The sequence below is a fragment of the Halichoeres trimaculatus genome, unplaced genomic scaffold, assembly GCF_033239565.1.
Source record: "Halichoeres trimaculatus isolate MK-OKI-2021-1 unplaced genomic scaffold, fHalTri1.1 fHalTri1_scaffold_7, whole genome shotgun sequence".
Taxonomy (NCBI): Eukaryota; Metazoa; Chordata; class Actinopteri; order Labriformes; family Labridae; genus Halichoeres; species Halichoeres trimaculatus.
The window spans coordinates 12,555,831-12,574,707 of NW_027437185.1; the positions used below are offsets into that span (position 1 = coordinate 12,555,831).

Genomic DNA, 18,877 nt, shown 5'->3' on the forward strand with positions numbered 1-18,877 from the left:
ATAAACCAAACTGAATAGTTTCTTTGAGTAAACTTACACCTGTTTACGTCAATTAACGCGCGTCATTCGGAGTAGTTCCAAAGTTGCTCTTCCAAAGAGGATTATCTGACTGCTTCAGATGAATTTGTTTTTCTGTCACCTTGCGGCTACACTTTCATTCGTCTAATGAAAATAGCACCAAAGGCCAGCCTTGCTTGTCAGGGTTTTTTTTTTTTTTTTTTTTTTTTTTTTTTTGTAGAGCAGACCCATGTGGAGGAATGCACGCTGCGCTCTTCCCTCCCTCGCTGTGACGCGCAGAGGGGAACCAGAGGAACAAGCCCACAGTGAGACAGAGAGGAAAGGGGAGACAGAGAAACGGATAAAGGAGGAGAGGGAAATATTGTAGTGAGGAGGAGAGGCGTGCCAATAATCAAGTTTTTGGACGAAGGCGCGCGTCTCGGAGAACACATGGGAAGGCACCGGTTCAATTACGCAGCGTCACGGAGCCGCCGTAAGAGAAGAGGGGCTCCCTGAGGTGCTCCTGCTGCTTCTGCTGCTGCTGCCTGCTCTACCCCGAACTGTCCTGAATGACCTGTGACACTGAAACCTTTCCGGGACAAAACCAGAGTTCAAGTGGATATAAGACTCACAGAGCGACGGGATCTGACGACAAGATGCAGGGTCTGAGTTCCCGGGCTCACGCGTTCTCGGTGGAGGCGCTGGTGGGGAAACCCTGCAAGAGGATGAAAGTGTCGGAGGAGCACGAGTCAAGTTCAGCTGGAGACGCCGGCAGCGACACGAGCATCTTCAGCGGTGAGGAAATGTCGGCGCGTATTTTACGCACTGGATGAAACAACAAAACGCATTAGAAATTAACAGTTAGAAAATATTACCACTGAGTCAGATATATAATTTATAATTCTTTAAATCACATTTATACATAATTACTCTGAAAATATATCCACAATTTATAATTATTTTAAATGCAAAAACGTTTAAAAGTGTCTGGTTTGCAGAATTAGGAACATGTTGCTTTTTCTAGATCTAAACACGAATTATTTTTACTTCCATTCAAAATGAAGAAAGTTAAAACTGTTGCTAACTTGTTCAATATTTGTGAAAACCAAATGTTAGATATTTTTTCATTTCCCTACCAGCACTTCTCCCATCCCAATCATCATGCATCATTTTGTAGGCCTGAGCGAATATCCAGTCAGCCGGATGAAGACAGCAGGTACATCACCGAGGAGGACAGAAGACGCTCCCTGTGACCCGGAGAGACAGACGGACAGATCATCGGCTGAAGAGTGTGAGCACAGCGGAGAGGAGGGCAGGCCGAAGGAGAGACGCTGCCGCGCAGAAAGATCAGAGGTCCGGGTGGAGCTGCAGGGCTCCGAGCTGTGGAAGAGATTCCACGAGATCGGCACCGAGATGATCATCACGAAAGCCGGCAGGTAAACAACAGGAGAGATCGATTTTAGAGAGATGAACAGAGGACACTTTGGATTTCTAAACGTCCATTTCCTCTTTAAAGCTTCTAAACTTCCAGCTCAGTATTTATTTTCAAAAACATCAACTCAAGACTTAACGTCATGATCACATTTCACGGTCCGTTTACTTTAAATAAGAACAATAAATCTAAATTAAAAAAGACAAAAATAGATAAATAAAATAAAATAAAATAAAATAAAATAAAATAAAATAAAATAAAATAAAATAAAACAAATGAATAATATTTTGAAAAGCTGGTGTGAATTTGTTAGTGTTTACTGATTCTTAAGGCGCAGACTTTTAGAAAGTGATTTTTCTTTTGATAAAAAAAGAGTCCACATCCTATAATAGAGCAACAATCTTTAATCCTGTTTTCGAGTATCCAGCATTCCTCCAATTTGAATCCGTTATTACTCCATGTAAATTTCCGCCTTCTATTTCCTCTTATGAATAAACAATATGTGGAGTGGTCGATATCAGTGAAACCACTCATGATAAGTAATTTACATGAACTGTTCTGCGGTCACAGGTGTGTGATAGGTAAAAAAAAAAAAAAAACGTCAGTCAACGCGCAGCAGCAGGTGACCATCCCAAACAAATCAGTTAAACCTATTTTTATAGGTTGATGAGTCACTGAATAATGTTACAGTTGTGTTGTTATGAATATTTCACGCGCCATGCATTTTTGAACCAGGCTGTGTAAATAAAGAGTGTACATTCTCTGACGTAAATTTGGAGTTTTCTTCTTGCAAACTGGAAATTGGGAAATCATTCAATTTCGTCGGACTTGAATGATGTCGTGCTCTTCAGTCCATCCAGACGTATTTTATTTAATCAATTAATTGAAATCTTGTGACACCGAGACATTCTTGGTCAATTGGATTTTCTTCATCTTTTGATTTCAAAGAATTCATTCCATCTAAGTCGCCGTGAACGTCCTTCTCTTTTTTTTCTCCAGAAATGAGTTACTGTGGTATAACCACTTGCTGAAATGTTAGTTCCGTTTATTCAATTACAGAGAGCCCATGCTATAAATCTCGAGAGTGAAGATGCCCTCGTGGCCCCCGAAGGCCCCTGAACTTTCCTCTGAACTTGGCCTCTGTGAGCAGTAAAGTTTCTGCCTCCAGTTGTTGTTTCTGAACTCCTTCTGAATGTTTCACGATGTCGTATCTGCCGGCAAAAAATGTGCTCAGTCCTTTAGAAACATATTTTGAATAGATTTCATTACAGCGGATAAAACATAAGCCATCTCAGCTTCTAAAAAAAGTGTATTTTCTCTCGCCTCTTTTAGGAGAATGTTTCCCTCTGTGCGCGTAAAAGTGCGCAATCTGGACCCGTGCCAGCAGTATTACATTGCGATGGACGTGATGCCTGTGGACTCAAAGCGCTACAGGTGTGTTCGTGGGCTTTTGTGTCTAACTGAACCCTTTGTAAATCTACCTGTTGATACTCACACTTCTCCTCGGGCAGGTATGTGTACCACAGCTCGCAGTGGATGGTGGCCGGAAACACTGACCACTCCTGCATCTCTCCTCGACTCTACGTGCACCCGGACTCTCCGTGCGCAGGAGAGACGTGGATGCGTCAGGTGATCAGCTTTGATCGGGTCAAACTCACCAACAACGAGATGGACGACAAGGGTCATGTAGGTAACCCGTCTGAGCATGCGCTGCCTCTTCTTTCCTGCATGTCCAGGGTGTGACTGTCAGCTCCGTGCCTGGGCCTTTAGATGGTGTTATTTTAATTAAAGTGGTGGAGACAAATTTGTGGTTTGTTAGTTTGCTTATTTTTCTTATGTATTTGATTCACCTATTTAAGAATAACCTTATTTAATCTGATAAGTCTTAAGGATCACAGTCAGTCTGCTCTCTGTTCAGCAGCTGAAGCTCTGCTCTGTTTGGTGTCTCCTGTTAAACTGGATTCAGTCTGACTCTGGAAACTTTTTCAGGAATAGATCCTGGCAGAAGTGAAAATCCTGTTGTTTTTAACTTCTTATGAGGCTTTGTGTACAGACAATTTTACTTGATCCTGGTCTGCAAGTGAGAGAATTTCCTGATGTTTTTGTGCTCAGGTCATCACTGTTTGAAAATTCATTTGGCTTTTTACACAAATGAGAAAAAAAATTTGAGGCAGTCCAAAATTTCAGAAACCTTCCATTTATAATAAATTGATGCATTCTTATTTTTATTTGACTTCTCATTAAAACACAATAAAACACAGCTGAGCAATTTACTGTGCCAAACTTTTACTTCTAATATTTTTTCACAAAATAAATTGAAAAGTAAAAATAAGTGGCAATGAAAGCACAAACAGCATCGCACTGAGCAGTACAATCAAACATTATGGGATAAAGTGTTTCTGTGAGCTTTTTGAGTGCCCTCCAAACACCTGATTTTTTAAAAAAATGACTGACATATTTAAATTGAGCTTTCCTATCTGGAAATACTTTAAAAAGACTGATTGGAATGTATTTTTATAATTATGTTACTGTGATCATAGAAATTATGATGGCTATGTCAAATAGTTTGAATGGTATTCAAGTAAATTTTAAAAATTTGAAAGCACAAATTAAACTGGCCTTAAATTTCATGTCATTACAGATTGTGAGAATACAAATGAATTCTTCTTTATTCCATATCATCATAGATAATATAAATTAAGACAAATGGTTTTATAGAAGAAAAAAAAAAGTGTGGCTTTTATTCGATTCCTGTTCGAACATGTTACTGAAAATGTTCTGTCTCAGCCATATTTATAAATAACTGTGCAGTTATAGATATTAAACAAGAAGCTGATTTGAAATAAGAAAAATTTACAGAAATATCCAAAGTCATGCAAGTTTCAAACTTAGTCTGAATTTTCAAACATTTCTTTAAATCAGTCTCCTGAAAATGTGGCGTTGTCTCCTCTTTCAATCCTTTAGCTTTCAACAAAATTTGCAGACCATGAGCATTTTGAAAACAGTTAAAACTGTTTTACTGTCGTTAAATACATATTTCAAACCATTTATAGTTAAAATTCAGTAACAGTCAAAAAGATGGTCTGATGATTAATTGTTGACATTAATCTCTTCTGCAGGCTGTACAGGTGTTTCTACAGGTCAGCTGAAGGGATTTATTCAAGCAGTTTGAACCTTCATTTCCTCTTCATCCTCTCACCCAGGTCATCCTTCAGTCGATGCATAAATACAAACCACGCGTGCACATCATCCGACACGACCCTCGCATGGACCTGTCACAGATCCAGTCTCTACCTGCTGAGGGAGTGCACAGCTTCTCTTTCCCCGAGACCGAGTTCACAACAGTCACTGCCTATCAGAATCAACAGGTAATAACATCTCATTAAGACCGCCAAAAACTGTAGAGCAGCAAAAAGCTCTGGAGCTGAACCAGAAGGTCTGATCAACAGGCCTATTTATGAATGAATCAGCTGTGGTGACCACACAAGAATTCGAGCCATTAAAAATAATTCTGAGTAATTCATTCCCCCCAAAAAAACAGTTCTGAAAACCTGACATATGTTGATTTATTGTGTTTACAGTTTATCCTTTATATATTTCAAGTTTTAGAAAGCTAATCAGAAGTCTTTGCACCAAGTCAGGGTTGTGGCACCAAATCCTGGTCCATGCTCAGAGGCATCTCCTAGTGATCCATCCCACTGAGTCCTCCTGGAAACCAGGCCTCTGTACAAAAAGTCCTTTTTCACCTCAGTCTGATTCTCTGCTCATATTAATGTTCCTCAACAACGGTTCAAATACTGAAACACCAAACGGCATGAAGGCGATGAGGCCCCTCCGCTGTGGTCACTGCAAAATCATAAATTGCAGTGTCCTGATTTTCTTTCAGGCCAGTTGTTCACAGTCTGTGTGTGTGTGTGTGTGTGTGTGTGTGTGTGTGTGTGTGTGTGTGTGTGTGTGTGTGTGTGTGTGTGTGTGTGTGTGTGTGTGTGTGTGTGTGTGTCCCTGTGCAGGGGGAGCTGACCCCACTGTTGGCTACCATTCCTCCAGTAACAGAGCCGTCCTCAGGGACCTCCAGCTCTTTTCATCAGGCCTCCTTTTTACGATCAGAGAACGTATTATTACAGAAACTCAGTAACGAGCTGTGACTGGGCGACTGCTGGAGTCCACTGCCTATTAAAGGCCCAAATAAAACTGCACGACCTCCATGAGCCCTGTTTGACATGGCTGATTGCCCCAGGTGCTGCTGGGAGATGCAGTCCCTGAGGGAGAGCTCTGCCGCTCTCTCTGCTGTTGTAAAGCTGAGCTCATTGTTAGCTTACACATCAGCGACTGACACATCCACTCTAACCCGTGTCTGTTCCTTTCTCCTCGGGCAAGATCACGAAGCTGAAGATCGACAGGAACCCATTCGCCAAGGGCTTCAGAGATCCTGGAAGGAACAGGTACGGAAAACCTCACCAGGCATGCACACACTTGTTTGACCACAGAAAGTCTTCCAGAAAAGGACCCAGGAGGGATGTAAGGTTCAACCACCAACATTTGACACCATATAAAACCTTCAAATGAAGTTGAAGAGTGAAGTGCAGAATTTTACACCTATCAGAACCAATGTTTAAATATGTGGGGTGACATTTTGCTGTGTTTTTACAGTACGTGTGTGTGTGTGTGTTTTTGTGTGTGTAGGGGAGTGTTGGATGGCTTGTTGGAGTCGTATCCATGGAGAGGCCCCCTCAGCCTGGACTTAAAGCCCTTTACCATACAGCTTCAAGGTACCATGATGCATTTCTTCATACTTCTCTGCTTGGAGCTGTTTCTGAGATTCAGGTTTCTGATCCTTTTCCTCCTCAGGGAGCTCAGGGTCTCCATCCAGCAGCGTGAAGAGCCTCCTCCCGTTCTCCTCATCTTCATCCCTTCACCCATTCTCTGTCTCAGCACTCTCCTGTCAGGACGCTACCCTCCACACGCTCGCTCTGCCTCTCTACAGCAAGGCCTCCACCAGCTCCCCCACCTCCCCTCTGCCCAGCAGGGCCTTCTCCTCTCTGGGAGCCGACAGACTGAGAGGCCTCCCCCCGCTGCCTCCTCTGACAGACCTCCCTCTCCTCTCAGCGCTGCAGGCAAAGAAACCTCCCCACTGTAGGGACCCGTGTCTTCACATCTCTCCTGGGGGGTCCCACTGTCTCTTCCCCCTCCATGGTCCCCTCACCCCTCAAGGGCCATCTCTGCTCCCACATCTCTCTGACACAGCGGGCCCCTACTGTCTTTACCGCTACAGCCTCCCCCTGAACCCCCAACTCACTGCTGTTTCCCGGCACGCCAAACTCACTGAGGACACCACAGACTGTCTGCTGCGCCAGTCTCAGTGGCACCCGACCACCAACCGCTGCCTCTGACAGCTGGACCGCACTTTCAGGCTCCGGCCCATTGAGAGTAACAAGCCAAAGCGTATTGCAACAAAACATTTGAGCAAGTCTCAAAGAAGCATGGAGGACTGTGCCAGTGGGGGATGCTTCGTATTTACACACAGTTTAATACACTGTGTTGGATTTCCCAGCACAAAAACTGATCCTGAAGCGGATCATGAGCTGCTTCTCTTCACTGTGCACACGCAGAGCCAAAAACATTGGAGTAAACTGAGAGGTAGGCAGGATATAGATTTTTATTTGGGACTGAAAGTAGAGTTTCTTCACCGCAGGGCAGAGCCTCATCTCCACCCTGACTTCTCTGAATGCTGTAATGTTTTTACCAAAGAGCAATGGGACCTGAAATATGACGGATCAGGAGAGTCCATCCGAACACAAAGGCTGATTTTACACCATTTGCTAAGCTCACACTCCATCCTTACAAATTTATTTTTGGAAACATTAGGTGAAAGAGGGACTTTCCGTGTCCTTCTGATGCATTTACTTGGATTCACAACATATTTCTAACATACAGATGGAAGAAATTGTGCATAAAAATATGCGAATATCTTCTTTAATGAGGCAGCTGTTGTGTTGTAATTGAACTGTGTTAAACAAAATCTTGTTTTGTGTTTTCCATCATCCAAAGTGAGCTGAAATTCAGAGCTGGGTTTGGCCACCCCTGACTAATAACATGAGCTCATCAGGTTCTCATTGATTGTAGGGAAGATCAACAGCTGCCAGGATCCAGACTGTTCCCATCCCTGTTCTTTATTACTAATAGCCGGCCTAATCAGAGACGCATGGGGGTGACGGGGTTATTCTTTAATGTCCCTCAGAAGTCTGCTTTGTTACATGATTAAAATGAGACTTGCTGATCTCTGAAATGTGCTCTAAAGCGCCGCTCTGCCATCATTACTGCAGCTGTAACATTGTTCCAGGATCAACAGTAAATCAATACTGCTGTGTGGAGGTCAGTCTTTGGGAGACATGCGGAAAGCTTCAGGAAAGTGAACTCTGGTGCGCTGAATGAAAACCTCTAACCACAGTGGCCCAACATAATGCTGTGTTTTTTTGTCCATACCAAAGGGGGCACGCCCATTCAGCCGCTGATGTGATAATTCCTGCCTTCAGTTAAGACTCAAAGCCCGCACCATCCCTCCCTCCTCCTCTGCACAGCGAACAGCGGTTTAGGCAAAGCGGGGGAAATGGCCTGTTTCCCGACAAACGGTCGTAACCAAACAGCAATTTAGTTGTCATGGCCGAACATGGCAGTGAGCTAATGCGCGCTGGACGTGGAAATAGCAGGAAGGAGTTAATTGAGGAACCCAAGCAGGGGATGGCCCCGGTGTTAGCACGCGGTCAGGTGCGCTGCTATCAAACAGCCTGCCCTTTGTCTGCAGACAGACATCATCTGAGCTGGTTATTTGATACCGTCTGTCATTTCCATGTTGGCCGTGCAGGACAATCATTTTAAACTCTACTAATTCCTGAGCTTTCAATTAGACAAATTGCTTTCATACAGAGAGAGCTGAACTCTGCACCTGCCACTCCTTAGCAAACGATACAGAAACATACATTACAGGGAGGAGACGTGAGCGTCTGCCTTTGGAAGTGTCTGAAGTAGCCTATATGTCAGGTAGCAAACTGTAAATGATTATGTTTAAGAATTTAAGGGTTTCTTTTGGAAAAATAAATTGTTGCCATTCTGTAAATGTTGTTTTTTTGCTGCTTTTTTGCTTTCAAAAGTTCCTAAACGCTCACAACTAGCAAAAGAAGAGCTAATTGCTAATTAGCTTAATTTAGCATTGACACTTAGCAAGACAAATAGCCTGAACACCCTGACCTGGAGGACACAAAATTCACTCATCATTACATTAAAAGCTCTCTTAGCACCCTGCATGCTTGTTTAGAGGTTAAAAAAAAATGCTAAAAATGTGTTTTTACGGTGGTTAACATAAGAGGAAAACTTCTGTTTGGCTAACTGATAGCATAGTGTGCTCATCAGAGATACTCTGACTTACTCCTTAGAGTTTTTCAGTCTTGTGTGACACAACAAAGCTAGCTCCTGCGTCCAGTTGTATGATTAGCTTTACTAGCTAGCTGCTGTAGCTCTGCATCTGTGGTTCATGCTCTTTTTCATGACAGTGTTTTTGCAAAACTTTAAATTCTATACAGTTTTATTTATTTCAATTTCATTTTGACTTGTTTATAAATTTCTTTCACCAGTCTTCTTGTCTCATCAAATTTACCTGTACTTGAAACCTGTGTTTAAAACCTGCTGGACCCTTGCGCTGGTTGGTGTTGAGTTTGCCTTTTATCAGGCTGTCAATGATTAACCACGCTGTCCGTCCCCCTGTCCTTAATTTGCTTGACAATCTGTCAACATAATCCTCCAGAAGGTGGTGGCTGAGATAACATGGAAACTGTGCTGATTCGACTTTATAATAACAAGAGGAGGGAAGTTTTTGGGGCTGTTCCAGCGTGATTGACAGGCAGTGAAGGGAGAGAAATTTGACCCTGAAGTCATTTGTTTCCAATCATGTGAAATGGCATCCTGAAACAGGAGAGAAGCCCGGCAGAGAGTGGGGAAGTGTAAATATACTCTGCCTTCATTAGATTAACACACACACACACACACACACACACACACACACACGCACACACACACACGCACACACACACACGCACACACACACGTCATCTGTTTCCCAATAATAATTGCCATCCTCTTGATCACACACACACACACTCGTTCGTCTACACACAATCCTTTCACCAGCCAGCTCCATGCCCTCAAGCCTCACTCGTACTCAGCTCTGTGAGTCTCTTGCGAAGGTTTATACTGGACGCTATTTTCTCTGCAAACTCAATAAAAGCTGGTTATTTATCAGGTTAGATTATGAGAGGTGACTGAGCTCAGCTGTAAAGTCCAAAGTGAAACCAGCTGTGGCTGAAATTAAATTACTCTGAGTTATCATGTGCAAAGCGAGGGCAGTTATACACTTATTAAGAGCTCCTCTGTCGCCCTATCGAGCAGGCAGACGCTGCGTACTCAAACTTAATTTTCCTTTTTTATCTTAAACACATTTCTGTCGCTGCAGACATCAACAAGTTATTTTTAAGTGCTGGAAAAGACTCGAACATGGTCCTCAGCTGGGATCAGAAGTTAGATCATAGGAGTGATGACAGAGGCAGGAGGCTTTGTGGACTTGCTTGTAGCTTAGATTGTATGTGTGTGCATCTGTGTGTGTGTGTGTGCATGCTGCTCACCGTATGGCCACAAGTGTGTGTGGACACGGGTCACAGGGGCATTACGTTGGCATGTGCTCCCTGACAGGCCTCTGTCTTTCAGGAGCAGAGGTTACATCAGTGACGGAGAAAGTACTTTAACATGTGGCCTGGCACCTGGCGTGTGTGTGTGTGTGTGTGTGTGTGTGTGTGTGTGTGTGTGTGTGTGTGTGTGTGTGTGTGTGTGTGTGTGTGTGTGTGTGTGTGTGTGTGTGTGTTTTGGGGTTTCCTCTGAGTAGTCTATTTGTCACCCTGATGCCCCTGTAGATGAAGTGTTGATGACTCTAACAGCTCACACCGCTCTATTTACACCTCTCCTGCCTCTGCCATGTTGAGTTAACAGTCAGCTGTGTTGCTTGTTTGCTAAATATGCAAAAGTCACATTCTTTTTCTTACGTTTTAAAAGGACAGTGCTGAACTTTCCACTTTACAACATTGGATTTACAAGATAATGTTTTCCTTGACAATTCTTAGTGGTTTTACTGGACATGCTACACTGTTTTATGATAAAAACAACTTTGTGTGTAGAGATGCATTATGGGTCATCAAACTATCCTGCCTTATTATGCATCAAAAAGGATAATACATCATAGACAAGGAAAGGAGCATTAGTGTTTGAGTAGTTTTGTTAAGCATTATAAAAATCATCTTAAGGTACTGCTGTGCATTATTTTCTGAATTCATAAAATAACAGTTATAAGTGATTTTAAAATACAGTAGTCTCACTTCAATATATTAGCCCGTTCAAAAAGAACAAATCAAATTGTGGTTATCAGCATCAAAACAGGTTATTTCTAAATGCTATTTCTCAGTATCTGTAGATGGGTTAGATTTTCCTGTGATCAATTAAAACCAGAATGACACAGGAGTGGACTATTTCAGGAAGAAAAGGATTATTAGATTTATTTCGTAGCAATTGCAGATTCAGCTGGACTGACAAAAAGAAAAAGGAAAAAAAGATTAGTAAGAAGTTAAACAGGAGAGTGATAGAGTTAAGAAGAAGATAGAGTTACATCCTCACAACACTTGGTGATGGTGCTCATGGGAAACAGAGTCTTTATCCATGAAAAACACTACAGATTCTGGTGTCACTGCAACCAACTCCAAACTAATAGTCTTAACAGAACCTTTCAGTCTGATCGTATTATCACAATATAATTTAGCAGTAGATACAGTGTCGTTCTTACTTTACCTCAAGAAGCTTTCCCTGTTCTGAAACAGAGAGCATTTCCTCCATATGTTGTTTGGACTAATGTAAACAGTGATCACACTCTGTGAGGCGTAAAACAAGTGAGCTGAGATCACTCTAAAAGGTGCTCGCTCTCTCCTTCCAATTCAGCTTCAGCAAAAGAGCTGGTGATGAACTGCATCATTAGACAACATCTTTTTTGTTATAGTCAACCCACAGCTGTTTTATGAATAGATTTCAAAATACTAGGGATCATAAAAGTTGGAAACTTTCCATTGGAACTTTCTGGAATTAATAATAGTTTTTGAGAACTTGTATTAACTGCATTTACCTGGTTGGATATATGTATAAATATGAAACATAATTTAATTTTCAAGAAATTTTCCAAACTGAGTCTAACTGTCATAAATCTAGGCACAACTATTTGTCGTAGCTAGCTATATTGTACACATTCTGATGAGCATTTGTTAATCTAACTTAAATGTGTCCATTACTTAAAGATAAACAGCACCATCAATTATATTTACTTTCACCAGTGTGGTTATCAAAACTCACCCTGAAAGGATTTCCATACTCCAAATCCAGAATTTTGTTTTTATCAAAGGAAATTTTAACCAATATTATCTTGGAAAACCTTGTTCAAATTCATAAGATCAAAAATCGAAAATTTACAAAATTTCAAAGCCATAATTTCATAATTTCATAATCTTTATCCTCGTGGAAACTTTCTATCCCTGTTGCAACCCTAGTTATGATGCACTTTTAAGACCATTCAAGGTAAGCTAAGCGGAGCCTTTTCACCAACACACTTTTACTTTATTAAAGCATATTTTTGTCCATTGAATGTCAGAATGCAAGGTGTTGTATTTTACGGTAAAGAGGTGTGATTAAGTTTTCTGTCATAGATAAGATCTGTTTGTGCTGTCAGCCTCTGAGTGTTAAATAACTGCTCTCTTTGAATATTTCTGGTCCAGGCTGCTCCTTTCTCTCATGGTGGAGCTGTGTGTTTAGGTGCTGGGTGGCTGGAGAGGGGCTGTCAGCACTCAGCTCATGACCAACAAACACAACACACACTCTGACCCTCGCTGTCCATCACTGGGCCTACCCGTCTCCCTCTGAAAGGCACAGAGTGTGTGTGTGTGTGTGTGTGTGTGTGTGTGTGTGTGTGTGTGTGTGTGTGTGTGTGTGTGTGTGTGTGTGTGTGTGTGTGTGTGTGTGTGTGTGTGTGTGTGTGTGTGAAGTCTTCCATCCCTCTGGTGGACCTGAGGGGGATTCTACAGGTGCACATAGAGAGAGAGTGTGTGTATGTGTGTGTATGTGTGTGTGTGTGTGTGTGTGTGTGTGTGTGTGTGTGTGTGTGTGTGTGTGTGTGTGTGTGTGTGTGTGTGTGTGTGTGTGTGTGTGTGTGTGTGTGTGTGTGTGTGTGTGATTTCTGGTGCTGGTTTTATTTAATAGGGACTCATGAATCATCTCTTTTGGAACAAGAGATGTGAGATATTCTTTTCCTCTTTGCTCATATCTCTGACAGAGGGATGGATTGTTTTTACCTCTTTCTGCTTCCTGTGTGTGACAGGTTATCACTCCTGGGACGGATCGAGCGGAGACAAAGAGGAGAATCAGGAAAGCAATGGAAAGAGATGGAGTGAAAATGATGCTCCATGGCTGATGTATCGGATGGCAGATGAGGGGCTGTAGTGAGGTTGAAGGGGAGAGAACAGAGTGATTTAACGCTGGCCTGTACTCTCCTCTCCTCTTATCCCTGCCCGCTTTCTTTCATGTCTCAACCCAGGGTCGACCTGCCTGCTGCCCCAGATGGTGCTGTCTGTCTGGGCTGCCCTCCACAGGATGTGCCCCCCTCTCCAGCACAACTACAGCCCTATACTCTCCTAATTGATTTCAGGGGGGAAGGCCCTCATTCTCTTCTGTTTCACACACACACACACACACACACGGACAGGCAGACAGACAGCTTGCCAACAGCTTGTGCCCCCAATCCACACACACACACACACACACGTACACGCGGCTGGCGCTGTGCGCTGTCAACGCTAATTCAATTTGAGACGCGGGAGTGTGACTAACAGCAGACCTGCAGAGTGTTTTACCATATGTACCACACACACACACACACACACACACACACACACACACACACACACACACACACACACACACACACACACACACACACACACACACACACACACACACACACACACACATCAGTATAACAATGTAATTCCAGCAGCAGTTTGAGTTGTATTAATAGATATCCTTCTTGTTCCCCTCATTATCAGATCATTGTCATCTTGTCAACAACTTGAGTAACACCTCATTAACTTCTTCAACTTTGCTCATTTTCCACTCAACACAAGCAGCCAAGTGAGACACACAATGCAGTTACACCATGTTAAAGGTAAAAGTGATTGGGTTACACCAGGAGAGGAAAGACTGTCACTATTAAATCTGAAAACATCAGATTACAAGGATAAAACTCATTTTCAAACATTATTTTTTGATAAGGACACAGTGTTAAAAAGAAAAAATCTACATAATAAAGACAAAAAAAAACAATATACAACACAGAGGACTGCTGTATGGAATCTTAGCACACCTGTATACACATGCACTGTGGTGGCCTGTATGATCCAGGGGTACTGGGTTGATCCGTTATGATAAAGATCTTTTGCTGTTAGTATTCAGAAAGCTGGCTGAGGCAGGGTGAAACACTCCTGATCAAAATTTGAAGACCGGTTAAAAAATAACACAAATTTACATTTTGCATTGTTGGATCTTAAGAAGGTCCTGAGTAGAGTTTCAAAATGCAGAAAGAAGAAATGGGAGTGAGACAAAAATAATTTTCACACTCTCATGACCTCCTGAAGTCAAAGGGAAACAATCTTTCTCTCTTTGAACGTGGTGGGATTGTTGAGCTGCATAAGTGAGGCCTCTCCCAAAGCACCATCACTGGTGAGGTTGGATGCAGTCAGACAGTAATTTTGATTTTCTCCAAAGATCCTGAGAGTTATGGTACAACAAAGTCAGAGGTAGACCCAAAGAAGTTTCAGCGGTGCTGAGCCACAGGGTCAAGATGTGCAGGGGCGTCAAACGGCGGCTGGCGTGTGGAGGTGTTACAGGGTGCCTCCTTCATGACTGAGGGCCCTGGTCTGTGTGGGAATGACTGGGTTTTTCAACAGGACAATGCTGCAGTTCATGATGTCTGCCTGACAAAAAACTTCTCCCAGAGGAGATATTGCATTCTTTTGGGACCATCCTGCGTGTTCCCCTGATCTAAATCACTATGAGAACATTTGGGGATGGGTGGCGAAGGAACTTTAAAAAAATAGACATCAGTTCAAGACTGTGGATGATCCTCTGAGAAGCCATCTTCACCACTTGGAGCAACGTTCTCGATAGCGTCCTGGAAACACTCACATAAAACAAATCAAACAAATTTTTGTGAGCAAAGGACAGTGGAGCAACTGATTACTGAGTCCTTTTTTTTTTAGACATTAATTTATTTACTTATTGTCCCACTACCATTTCTTCTATTTGCATTTTTAAACTCTACCAACTGTTCAAAATGTAAATTCGTGTAAGTTTTTAGCTTAAAATCTTAAAAATTTTGATCAGGTGTGTCTGTGTGGTAAAAAGTGTCACTGATGTTCACTGTTAGTTAGCACTCAGAGAGTCCTCTGGTCCAATCAAATCACTTCATCAAAAACTTGATTGGTTCAACAGGTACATTTTGTTCTACATATTAATTACTAGGGATGTCCCGATCCAATCACGTGATCGGGATCGTGATCGGGATCGGGGCATTTTTTAATGATCGGAGATCGGGGAGACAGAATCAGAAAAAGCCTGGGGCCTTAGTTCTTGTTTTTAATCTTGTTTTTAATCAAGGTAATCTTGTGGTGCACCACTGAGAAGCTTTATTTTTATTTTGTTGATCCAAAGCTGCACTAAGTGGAGAAAAAAAGCTATATCCATGTTGGCTAGAATGATACCTTAATTTAAATAAAATTAAAAAAAAACTCAAAGGACAACTTGTAGGAGTTTGTTTCTTTTCTTTTTTCCTAATGCATTACTGAAAGATCAGATCGGGAAATATCGGGATCGGCAGATACTCAAAATAAAAAAATCAGAATCGGATCGGGAGCAAAAAAAAGGTGATTGGGACATCCCTATTAATTACAGTTCTTTATTTTAGCAGATAAACATTTGTTTGCTTTATAGTGCATGATGACACTAGACTAATCCCAGCTGCATGAGTTAATGGTAGCTTTAACAAACCCACCAGTTGCTTACACTAGGGAGAGAGCAGGAACAAGTGTTTTAACCTTATATGATAGCTCTGGTTGATTGCAGAGTCTTACTTGCTTTTTTGCCAACAGAAATGAGAGTATTTTCCTCAGTGAGGCTGAGAACTGTAATGTTATAGTGAAGCATAGCTCACATTTCATACTGCATTCATGTGTGCAGTAACAAAGACTGGCAGATGGCCTCAGTAAAGGGTAAAAGACAAGGCTACATGTCCATGTTCACGGGTTGTTTGACTGTAAGAGATATGGGCTGGGTTATGGGCTGAGGTGAAATCTTAATGAAGCGTGCTCTGGGGAGGACGGATGGATAGGGCCAGCTGTATCAGCGCGTGTGTGTATGTGTGTGCATGAGACAGTAAAACTGATTAAAAGCAGCGTTAACACATCTGACAGGAAGCAATGGTCAAGAGGTGAGTGGAAACTGGGGAAGCCTCGGGCTGGAACGATTAGACACACACCGTTCAGCCACAGCAACAGCACATGGAGACTGGGGGAAGCCCTGGGCAGCAGCGATTGGTCACACATGCCCATCGATACCTGAGTCGAACCAATCAGCTGGGCTTCCTGTGTTTGACCTGACCCTTTACACGTAGTAATAGAATATTTAGAAAAGGAGACAGAGTAGGAGACAAGAGACAAGACGAGGAAAGAAGCCTGTGGGACCTCACTGTAAGACACTTCATCGGGTCTCTACTGTCCAAACTCATGACTGATGATGATGTCAGTTTAAATCTATAAAGAAGACTAAACAAAGCAAAACACAAAAATATTTTTAAAATACAACAAAAACAACAGTTCTACTCTTTACAAATTGGAAAGTGTTTTGTAAAAATGAGACATTTATATTTGTGAATTTGAAGTTGAAATTAGGACACACTGTAACAACCCATTTGTCAGCATGTCAATTTATTACTGTCAAATGCACAGACGGTGCTCTTTAGTAAAAAAAAAAACATCTGTTTGATCGTAGGGAGAGGAAACTAGGAAGAAGTAGAAATCTTCAGATTTAAACTGATCTGAGTCATTTTTCTTCCTTTTTTTAAAATCCATCTGTCAGAGTTTCTACAATATCATTTGGACATTGAAACATAATAGTAAGAGAATAAAAATCAAAATGTATGTATCTGATTACAAAATGTACTGATTTGATTTTTAGTAATAATGTACTTTTACCTATTTGTAAATGTTATCATATATTCATGTATTTGGTGAAACAAAAAAACAACTCAACCAAATGTGCCATACTACAGCTGTGTGCTGATGAAAATAAGTTGCTGAACTAACTAAAAAGTTGTGTCTTTTTTAATATTAAAAAAAAAAAAAATCAAGTTGTAGTGATTTATTTCACTACTGACAATGGGCAAAGTTTTCAATTGCAAGAAAAATGCGTGTTGAAGTTATCCTCAGATGAAACCGTGGCTGCTGGGAACAGCTTGTTTAAAATGTCATGGAAGAATTTACTAAGATCAACATGAGATTTGCTCAAATTGTGATATCACAAGTTCATAAATCTACTTGAAAGTGTGGATGTTTTACCAAATCTGTTGAAATTTTATCATTTTGTATGGGGCACAGTAGCTTAGCTATGGAAGTGATTTATTCAGCCAATCAGAACAACAAGCATGTGACATGATGCAGAGCTGCAGAGCTAGTTCATAAATTTGACTTTAACTGAATCCTGTCAGCAGCACATTGAACATTTCTTTTGCCTTCTGCTTTTACAGATGGTCGCTCTCCGTCCCCCCGCCGTTGTCGTTGCCATTGGCTGCCTGCTCTGAACAGCTTGTGGAGATGCTAAACCTCGCTCAACCAGATAAAAGAGTATTTGAGCTGCGAGAGAAGAAGCTGGATTAACCATACTAGAGGAACAACCAAAACACATCTCACATATTTTACTGGTTATTGTGTATTTTTGTGTTAATGTATCGTTAGTTCGTAACTAACTTGCACTCACTTAGCTAATGCCTAGCTGGCTGTTGTTAACTTGGCTTGTGTCCATCTTTTTATTGGAGCCAAATAAGACATTTTCAGAGGCCACTAAGAAAAAAAAACTTTCAGTAACTCTTAAGGTTTTGTTTTGTTTTGTTTTGTTTTTTCCTACTAAGTGCCAAAATGTTTTTGCATGTTTTCAGTTGTAGTTATCCAAGTTAGCCATGAATTCATCACACCTGTGCAAACCATAGAAGAGGGTAGTGTCAAGTTTAGGTCTTTTTTTTCTGTGGAGAGCCTTGTCTCTCAGTGTCAGGAAATTGCAGATATAACAGATTTAAAAAAAAAAAATTAAAAAAAAATAAAAAAATAACTAAAGTGGATGAATGCTGGTTATACATCAAAATGAATGAATGGTCATGGACCCTTTGCCTTCTTTTTTTTCCTCATTGAGGACAACCTTAAGATCAAACTGTGGTGACTCATCTTAAACATATCCTTCCATATTTTTCCTTCTAGTAACCAACATAATTGCATTTTTTTGCTCTTGTTATAAAAATACACTATCCAGTTCATGTCAAACTGACTAAAGTGGACTAAGCTACAAGCACAGGAAGCTGCCATCAGAGTTTTCCAGGTGGAAGATCCACCTGTCAGAAAAAAATAAAGGTGAGCTGACTCATATATCTAGTGATCACAGGCTATGAAATGTGTCATTCAAAAGAAGAAAAACATGTTTAAACAGCAACAGTGAAGGAAGTTTCTAGAATGCATGATTTTTTCATGGTGGGTTGGCTTTAAAAAGCAGTAGCTGAAATGAGGTGTTTCAGATAAAAAGAGTATTCTGCATTGTAAATCACGTAAGGCTACTGCAAATCAAATCAAAGAGACTATTTAATGCTTATAATTTGAGCATGATATTCTGGTTTTTGTTTTAATTATTAGTTGAACTATTAGGTTACCATTTAAACATGTAAAACATAATTATCTTAAGTCTTTTTCTCAAGATAAGAGTATGGGCTTCTGCTATATCCGTCTTTTCCTGCTGGATTCATCTTCTGACTAACTGTCTGGAAACACACTGTCTCATTTCTTGTGCATGAATCATGGAGACCTCTAACCAATCCCACTTGTTGTAATTAAAAGCTTTTTCATTGAGCGTGTGTGTGTGTGTGTATGTGTGTGTGTGTGTGTGGCTCTCAGTACCTCTCCCCCCTGTCCTAACAGACAGATCAGTCACAGGACAGGACCACCAGCCCACCGGATCTCTGCCTGTCAGCGAGTCCACTCACAGGACAGGAGAGAAAAAGAAAGC

At 41.4% G+C, this 18,877-nt stretch overlaps 1 protein-coding gene across 1 annotated transcript; it reads left to right on the top strand.

The window, feature by feature from the left end:
* The first annotated feature begins 653 nt into the window (after positions 1–653).
* tbx22 (T-box transcription factor 22) lies at positions 654–6,819 on the top strand. The gene is made up of 8 exons (XM_074674651.1): positions 654–792; positions 1,175–1,433; positions 2,762–2,863; positions 2,941–3,115; positions 4,633–4,797; positions 5,807–5,871; positions 6,113–6,198; positions 6,278–6,819. Exons 1-8 carry the CDS (start codon positions 654–656, stop codon positions 6,817–6,819), a joined length of 1,533 nt encoding a protein of 510 aa, XP_074530752.1.
* Positions 6,820–18,877: the final 12,058 nt, after the last annotated feature.